Below are 9,181 nucleotides of genomic sequence, written 5' to 3'. Positions count from 1 at the left end.
GGGCTTCGGTGGTACGGGTCCGCCGTGCGGCCCGGCGCTGAAATGCCCTCCCGTGGGCGGGAAGGGGCTCTCGGGCGGGCGGGCGGGCAGTAGGTTTGCTGGGCTCCGGCGACGGGGGGGGAAATAGTCACAGCCGAGACGTGTCGCGCAGGAGATAAATACGCTTGGCCCCACCTTTTATAGCGCTTGCTCATAAAACCCACCAAAGCTTTTTGGTTTTTTTTTTTTTGGGGGGGGACCCAGCTGCTGAAAAGCAGCAGCCGCTATTTATACTGCTTTTGGGCGTGAAACTGCTCTTTAGGTGTAAAATAGATCAGAAAGGGAAGTCATCCTGAAAATACTGCTTATTTCAGGCACAATATTACTAAAGCATTATTGAAGTTAAACTCTGCTGTTTCTCAGCATTTATGCTTATTTGTATTTTAGTTCAGACAATAAACTAGCAATGGGCTTTTTTGATTGATGTGCGGGCAAATACCTTAGGGCACTAGCTGCAAAACCTACAGTATAATTTAGAAATGATGTGAGAACATCATCAATTACATGTCTGCTTATTGGTTTAGAAAGGGAAATAAATGAAATAAAAAATAGAGGGGGGAAAAGATACCAACTTAAAAGTTCAGATTAGGCTGGAGTGACACAACTTAATACAGGAGAAATAAAAATTTAAGTACCTATGATTCTGTAGTGACAAAGTATCATGCAAACAACTGTTTGCTGACTTGGGACCCCATTAGTCCAATTGAAATAATTTCACACCGGACTAGAGAAATTGAAGTCAGGATGAGGAATCACAGCAAGCTATTTGTCCTGCAGAACCCTCCTGCGTCATCAAACAAATCTACGTTAACTAAAGAGGGAGCACAAGGACTTCCACAGCATTTGAACTACCTTAATCAGTTTTTACAAAATGAAAAAATGCATTGCACATTAGCAAAAAAGTTTAGTTAATCCAAGGTCAAAAATTAAGAAATTCTACTGACGTTAAACCTTCTACTTCCTTACAGGACAGCAAGCACATTTCTACAATTGCAACAGGAATATTAAGGTAGTGGAAACCGAGGGGGAAATCAGCAGACAGGTATATAAACACACAACTTGAAACTATTGCGATAGTTTTAGAATTGGCCGTTAGAGTAGTCATAATGTCAGAAAAAGTTAATTAAGCCAATGGCTTAATTAACAATGAAAAAATCCAGATTTACTTCTAAGATTCTGTTTGCTTAATAATAATCCTAGAACCTTTTATTTCAAAGGAGTCCAGCAAAATGCTTGTTTTAGCAACTTCTTGTTTTCAGCTACTCAACAATGTACCCAGATGCCAAAATCTCAAAGCAAATTCCTGAGCCAATTTTACTGCTGGAAGTGAAAAGATGTTTAGGCAACAGAATCGGGTCCAGCAACTTTAAATCAGACTTGAGAACCACGGCTTCATTTAGTTGTTTGTGTGCTTTTTTAATCTGTGCTAAAAATATTTTAGAAAGAAATTAAACATGACTGTAACAACTGAAGCACAACAAAACAAGCAGGTGCCTCCGTTTCAAATGACAGCTCAAAAAACCACCCTCCCCTCACTTCCCCTTATTTCTGCTCTCTCTCTTCCCCTCACTTGATGCAAATTTCTTTAACAATCAACATCTTTCCTTGACAAGCACGTTGTAAGACATTAGCAAGTGCTTTGAGGTAATTATTTCTGTAAGAAACGTTAGAGTATTGAAACTTGCAATATGCCTAGCACAGGACTAGGCTTTTCTTTTTAAAAGCCTTCTCCTCTGAGTGTTTTGAGGAAGATGTGGTTGTATTTGACAACAGAAGCTTTCAGTCTTCCTGAAGGGGTTAGATAACTGCAGCACCTCCCTCTCAGTACCTACTCTGTTCTTTCCCCGATACCGTTATTTTGGGCAATGGCTTTGCTGAGCAATTAGGAATACACTTAAGTCTCCAGAAGATGTAAGTTCCTTTATTTCAAAAGTAAGGGGTAAGTGAAGATAACTGTCTAATTTAGAAAAGGGAAGAGGATCCAAGTACTGGGATGAAACTGGCAAAAACTTCAAGGTTATTTACTGTCTATGTAGTATGTGCCATAACAGTCATTTTTCTGTTGGTTTAATAAATTAGTGTAGTCCTACCCTAACACTGCTTTAGTGCAGCACTAAGGATCAACGAAGGCTTGTGTGAAGCAAAGAACCACGCAAGAGTACCACCGCAAGATCTTAAAGTTTTTACTTCACCACCATCTTTCCAATAACAAAAAAAAAAATAAGAAAAAAAATCATCACTTTCACAGCACACTGTGAGAATGTCACATGTACCAACGCTATATTCTGCTTGATAAAGAGCAGCATCAGAAACAGCAATCAGTTAAAATGAAGTTGATCAGAATTTCTTAATTCCAAGCCATCCCACTAGATCAGCTCATTTTTAAATGTGTTGTTTTGGAGAGAAACATTGCTAGATTTTTAGAACTTGCTAAAATAAAAAGACTGACATTAAGAATAAAAGCATGAGAAAAAGAGAAATTTGAGTTTTCTTTTTGCACTTGTAAGCAAAAAGCTTAGTTTAAAAATAACGATGACCACTATTTAGTTTTCACAGTCTGCGATTATCTTTGCAGTAAGAATATTTGTTGCTTTACCCAGAATTTCCATTTAAAGACAGGATTATTATAGAGATTTATTTATTTGGTTTTTTCTTGCACTGAGTTCTTGGAACCATGTGTATATTAAGAGTGAAGCTAACTGAACTTATGCTTTGTTACGCAACTTGGATGCGGCTCTCAGGATTTCCTGGCACATCACCAAAGTCGTCCTCTGCTGGTTGGATTCAAATCTGTCTCTCATAGAGTACCCAATTACATTTACAGAGATAGTTAGAGCTACATTCCGTGTACTTCAAATAAAAAGGTCCAGACTTTCGCATATATAAAGACATCACTGTGTTAATTTAAACATTTTCATGTGATTGCAGCGCATAGTTTGGCTTTCCATTTTGCCCTTGGTGGAGAAGGATGAGAGGTTCACTGACATTGTGTCCATACACAATTTTTAATTAGTTTTTCAAGCAGCAATAGGGAAAAAAGAGGGATTCTCCTAGTGTGCTTTCCCACTAAATACTTTAGATGATCTAGATGATTTTTAATTTAAAAAAAAACAAACAAACACAAAACCAAACTAAAACATATAAGCTCTGAATCATGCAAAATATGACCACCTCAGCTACATTAGTCTAACTGTAACTGGGCAATTGGTGAAGTTGTCAGACCATCTGAAGAGGTAGTGACAGTCCATTCTCACAGTGCCAACCTGAAGTGTGGGCTAAGTTAAAAAAAAAAACAAAACAAAACAAACAAACAAAAAAAAACACCGAAAAACAAGCCACTGAGGCACCACCGTATGCTCGCTGTTTTCCTTTTTGGTATTCCCAGTCAACCACTCTCCCTTGACATTGGTAGTTGACATTTACCACTGCAACAACATAGTCAGAAGCAGTAAATTTGTGTTTCATTTCATTAGCAGCTCCGCACTCGGTGCTATTCATCATATATAGGTGGGTCTCCATCACCTGAAAACATTGCCAGTTTCTTTCCATGATTCTGCACGTGATCTTCGTTCATCTTCTCCAAAGCTTCAATCTAGAGAGCCAAAAATAAATGCATGCTGAAATCACAAAACCACACCTGTGCCAGAACATTTCTAAAGGGTGTTAAAAGGTTGCTTCAGATGACTGATCAGGCACATACAATATTTGTATTTCAATGATTCACTCACATGTATGGGACAATATACTTTGTAAGCACAGCTTGAAACATCCATTCTCAGCAAACTAGTGAAAGGAGTAGCACTCTTTTCAAGTCTCATGCTGTATAACTGAAATGCAGGAGTTGCAGGGAGGACTGAATGATTCTTAAGACTTCAAGCTGTATTCCCCAAATCACAGAAGCGTCCCCTTCTCCAACTCTGAACACCTCTACTGTAACTCAGCAAATCCATCAGCATTGCAGATATTCCAAGTAATACTAAGATTACAAATCCACTGCAATTGCTTTTAATGGTGAAAGTTGAAGACAGTTAAATGTTTTGTGCAATCAACGTAACACACTATGGTACTTATTATCTTCAGATTGTTATGTTTGGGTTACTTCCTCTTTAACTCCGGGGGAAATAATTTTAGTTTCTAGTGACTAAAGTAAAAATCTGAAGTTTAAGGATGGGCTGCTCAAATTCACCTACATGTAGACAGCAATGTAAGCCTTCCCCATAATACTTACAAGCAAAAAAGATGTAAAACAGCAACAAAACCCACCCCCGACACCAATGCTCACCATACAGCCAGTGAGTGAATTGGTTTTTGCTTAACTGGTACATTAGGATCTTGGAAAAGTGACATTGTGTTCCCTTTATGCCTCTTCCTCAGTTTGAGGACCTATCCCGGGAGCTAACTAGTTTCAAGCTCCCACCTACTACATGCTGGACTGTTGTTAGGAGAAGAATTGCCATGTGGCCCTTACTTTAATTAGTAAATATGGCATGTTTGACAACTTATTTTTATAAATGTCTGGTATCAGGATGCACATCTTGAGGAGTTAGAGCTAAAATTTGAAAATTAGAAGCCAAAGGTGACTAAGGATTCCTCGTCCACAGTTCTATTAGCGTGATTTTAGGCTTGAAATTTGAAAATGCTAGCCTAAACTTTAAGTTCCAGTAAATTGAATCTAAAACATGAAAAATAAGTAGTAGAACAATTACTATTTTTCACCCAGCTTTCCATTCTCTGCACAACCTTTAACATATGTAAGGAAAGACAACAAAGCTAGCTTAACACTGAAAGAAACAATTATGTGCAACATGAGGCCTTTTATACTTGGAAACAGGAAGATCAGGAAAGGGAGTAGAGAGCTCTCTCAATCGGAGTTTCAGAAAACGCTTTTACTATGTTGAAATTATCAAGTTTAAAAAAAAAAGATGCAGAACTATATATGAAATTATGCTCGCACACACTAATCATACAAACTAAACTTGGAAAGTTAAGGTATTACAATAGTTACTAGCTAACAAATTAAAATGTTAGACACAGAGAATGCTATACCTCTGCTTGGAAGTCTACTTCATTGTCAGCTGTAATTTTAAAACCTGAGACAGCATTGAAGAGTTCACGCTCATTAAGTGCTTCTGCCACACCTGCTTTCTGGAAAAACTAATCAAGATAAAAAGCACACATTAAACACCTTACAACACAAAACAAAATACTCCTTTTCCTTCCCCAAGTTACAATTACAATATTTAGTCAAAGTGACATTTGTGCTTTTGTTGACTTACAGATAAAAATAATTGAAAGAAGTTTTAAGTTCTCGTCGTACCATTTTATCCTTCCACACTTTTTTCACTTTCAGAGAACACCACCATCAGTATGGACAATACGCAAGAGTGATCTTACACACAGGTGGTGGTGATCATTTTTTACAGAGTTGTATTTGTTGATTTTTAGTTAGCTCTGAATTGATTTTATCTTGGAAAACATTCAGCGTAACAGAGGATTGTCAAATGAAGCGGTCCTACCTGTGAAACATTCCTACAGTCTCTGAACAGAAACTCAAGTCCATGAGGATGGGTTGGCTCCACAGACTGACTGACATCAATAAGCCAGACCTGCAGTCACAGAGAGAGAGCAATTCACTTTGCATTAACATTTCATGTTAGATGAAAACCTTCCTCCCCACATTCAGAATAAGCTCACCTTCCCATCATGCCAAAGCATGTTGTATTCACTCAAATCTGCATGGACCAGGTTGCACTCCTTATACAACTGTTGCATCATCTGCAAGGAACCAAATTAATGAATGAATTAAGTATGCTATACTCCAAATAAATATTGTTTGCATGACAATAACACAAAAAACCCTTTTCCCAATCACCCACCCAATTTATATAATTTTTTTCCAAGTCTTCAATAAAGTTTCATACAGGGAACCGCAGTTTTGTTGAACTGCCAGCAAACTAAGCTTTTATCACCAAGCTTAGCTTTGGCAAGTCAGACGAATCAGCCTGGTAAATTCATGTCAGCTCTGCCAACCAGCCCAAGTGCATGAGACAGATAAGCATGTTCTTTAAATATACCTGTCATTCTCACCCCTATCACACAGGAAAGCAGTCTCGCAGTTTTAGATACTGAATTCCCACTAGTATGCACATTCACTTAAAACATGGTCGTGTTGCTCTACTAGTCTCAAGATTTGAGGCACAGGACATTCACGTTATGAAGCTGCTGGGTTGGTTGGTTTTTTGTTGTGGTGTTGTTTGGGGTTTTTTTAACGTCTACAGGAAGCTAATAGTGAGTGGACAGTTAACAGGTACCCGTTCGAACCAATTACAGTAGAGTATCCATCACGCAATATTCTAATTCATTCTCTGATTTCTAGATTTGTTAAAAAGGGGGGTGGAGAAGGGGTTATCCACTGGAGAGTGCTCAAGCATTGTAAATTAAGTATTTGGTAAGCTCAGAAAAACTTCAGAGAACTTTCTAAACCACATACTGCTTCTGTAAAAGGAAGACTACTTGCTCACAATTCCTCTGCTGTGAAGTTTCTATTTGTCATCAAGTTCCAGCATATTTTCTACTCAGATTAAGATTCAATTTATTAATTTATTTTTTTTTAGTGCATAATTTCTTGTTTATTCTAAGTCACACATTAAACAGCAGCAAAATAAGCCTTTGGACTCCATATCTTGAAAGTGATGCAAGCATCCTGAAAAGTAAATAAATGCTGATTTGTCCTTTAAGTTATTCCCCTAAAAGAAAACACAACCCAGAACTGGAGGAGAAATCAGCATTGTCTTACATTAAGAATCTGATAGTAGGCCTTTTTCATATCTTCACTACTAAGTGTTACATCCTTTAGTTTAGGAGCTGGGACTTGATCCTGGCCAATGAAAGACATAACCAAGACGTGTTTCTTAAGGATAACCACTTGAGGACAAGGAATTCCTGCATTTTGCATTCTGTGAATCAGAAAATAGATACCAATTAACAAAACAAAACCTCCAAATCCCTACAGTTCTAGTTCCTGCTTGCTCATTTCCAATCTGAGAGCTGTGTGTGAGAAACTTGATCCAGAGTCAAAAAAGTCTTTGAAATAGACCAAACTGAAAACTGAATAAAAATACATGTTTCACATAGGAAAATTCAGATCTTAAAAGTCATAAGTAGGTCTAAAAACGCTCTCTGAAAACTAATTACTTTTACAGCTAGACCCTGTTAACTTCACAGGCTCGTAAATTCTTCAGCCAAATCCCTGAAGATGCTGACAATTCATTAAACTGTAAGAAACCAGAGGCTTCTTCAATCTGTGTCAGGTTGTATATTATTTAGCCTAAAAAGCAAATCTAAACTTCCACCCAAACATAGCATATCTTTCTTAAACAGAGAATAGGAAAACAACAGACATTTGGCATCTATCTTTTTTTTTTTTTTTCCTGCTTTACCTTGTTAAGTTATGCATTTCTTTCTCAGCCCACATACGAATAATCTTTCGTGGATTCAATTTACTGAAGCGGTCTTTAAATCTGTAGTCATCCTTAATGTATTTGTCACGGTTCTTGAATTCATTAAGAGTTGTTTTAAACACTTTGATGGCACATTCTGGAGGTATAACTTTATCTTCAGTTGCACTTCTCGTGGAAAAAGTAAAAAAATGTAGAAGAGTTAACTATTCACACCTTTAGAAGTAAATGCATGGTTTTAGTTCTTTTATAACATTGCAAGATACAGTGATTTTTAATATAAGAGAGGAAAAGATCTGATTTACTAGAAAATTTGGAAGCCAATTCAAGTTAATGCATGTACATGCTAATGGATGTACTTGCTTCAACAAATTACAAGTGAAAATCTTGCATTAAAACAATAATGGTACGTAATACTAAGCAAAAGAATACTCCTGAACATCATTCAAGCAAAGGTCAATTGAAGGAAAAAAAACCAACGCATCTTTTCTCCTCACTCTCAACTTACTTCTCTCTTGATGTCTCTAAATAGGTTACCTGTATTTGGGTTTTATTAGTTTTTTCTTACCTCACTTTAAACTCGTGGTGTTTCATTGCACTACAATCACTAACATACTACAATCCTCCCAGCATGGTAGTCTTTAAAACTGGACTCTTACATGACTTGTAAAGTGAACAGCATTCCAACACTGTTCTCAAAGTAAACTAAAAATAACAAACAGCACACCCACTTAATTGCACAGACGGAGCTGATAAATACAGCGATCTGTATGGAAAGACAATCTTCAGGTAGCCTAAGTTCATCATGACAGCTCTGCAGTCCGGGGCAGGTCAGTGGAAAGAGTTCCCCAAAATCTCAAAAGTTTGGGTGTTTTTTTTATATAAAAGGAGTACATATTTTTCCACAGGAAGCTACAGTGGATTTATCCCCCTTCATTAAATGGTCCCCAAAGAGGAAAGTGGGGATTTTTATTTTTTTTTTTTACTTTATGGTTGGTACCATCTGGTTTTCAGATTTGATTATTATCTGCATATACATGAATACAAACTTTAAGTCTTGGGAATGAAAAAAAAGTGCAGACTGTTTAAATATTTTTGTGGTTTCTGCTTTTTAAACCATCTCTGGTACTTAAAGCTACTGTCAGTAACAAACGTTATACTTACTTTCCTCCATATGCATGAAAAACAACGGATTCTTTTCCTGTGCTGATGCAGCCTGTTATGGTTTCCAGCATCCCAGCATTGACCATCTTGTACAGAAGTAAACGCGTTTTAGGATCCACTGCTTTCTCCTACAGGCAGGAAATGAATACTCAGTTCTTTAAAATAATTCTTTGCTTTACAGTGAGTTTAGAGTATTTATATACCGCAAGTGTTCATTCAACTAGGTGGAAAGAACAATGTTTTAAAAGCATTCTCTCAACTGATAGAAAGACAAAAAAAAAAAAAAAAACCAACACAAACCAAACAAACAGATGAAGCAAAGCCAAACTGCTCCAGCATGTCATATTAAGATTTCATACCCTCAGGTACCTTATCAGCTGTATTTTATACAGTATTTTACCAGTTACACATAAAGTACAGACTGTGGCTCAAGAGTACTTTCTACAGTGTTTTCAATAAGTCTTTACAAATCATGAATCAAAATATCCCAAATATCATACTCCTTTTATATAAGTAACAAT

General features: G+C 37.1%; 1 protein-coding gene across 1 annotated transcript in view; it reads right to left on the bottom strand.

Moving 5' to 3' along the window:
• Positions 1-3,510: 3,510 nt before the first annotated feature.
• Positions 3,511-9,181, bottom strand: part of RIOK3 (RIO kinase 3) — a 9,071-nt gene continuing 3,400 nt past the window's right edge. Inside the window, exons 6-12 of the mRNA XM_009886631.1 lie at positions 8,661-8,788; positions 7,479-7,664; positions 6,836-6,995; positions 5,734-5,814; positions 5,556-5,645; positions 5,086-5,193; positions 3,511-3,631 (exon numbers count right to left, since the gene is read on the bottom strand). Of these exons, the coding sequence (XP_009884933.1) occupies positions 3,530-3,631; positions 5,086-5,193; positions 5,556-5,645; positions 5,734-5,814; positions 6,836-6,995; positions 7,479-7,664; positions 8,661-8,788 (855 nt within the window). The 3' untranslated portion in view covers positions 3,511-3,529. The remainder of the gene's footprint in view (positions 3,632-5,085; positions 5,194-5,555; positions 5,646-5,733; positions 5,815-6,835; positions 6,996-7,478; positions 7,665-8,660; positions 8,789-9,181) is intronic.

The sequence above is a fragment of the Charadrius vociferus genome, unplaced genomic scaffold (genome assembly GCF_000708025.1).
Source record: "Charadrius vociferus isolate BGI_N301 unplaced genomic scaffold, ASM70802v2 scaffold45, whole genome shotgun sequence".
Taxonomy (NCBI): domain Eukaryota; kingdom Metazoa; phylum Chordata; class Aves; order Charadriiformes; family Charadriidae; genus Charadrius; species Charadrius vociferus.
The sequence above is the reverse complement of the archived record's forward strand: the minus strand, read 5'-3'. Positions and strand labels throughout refer to the sequence as shown.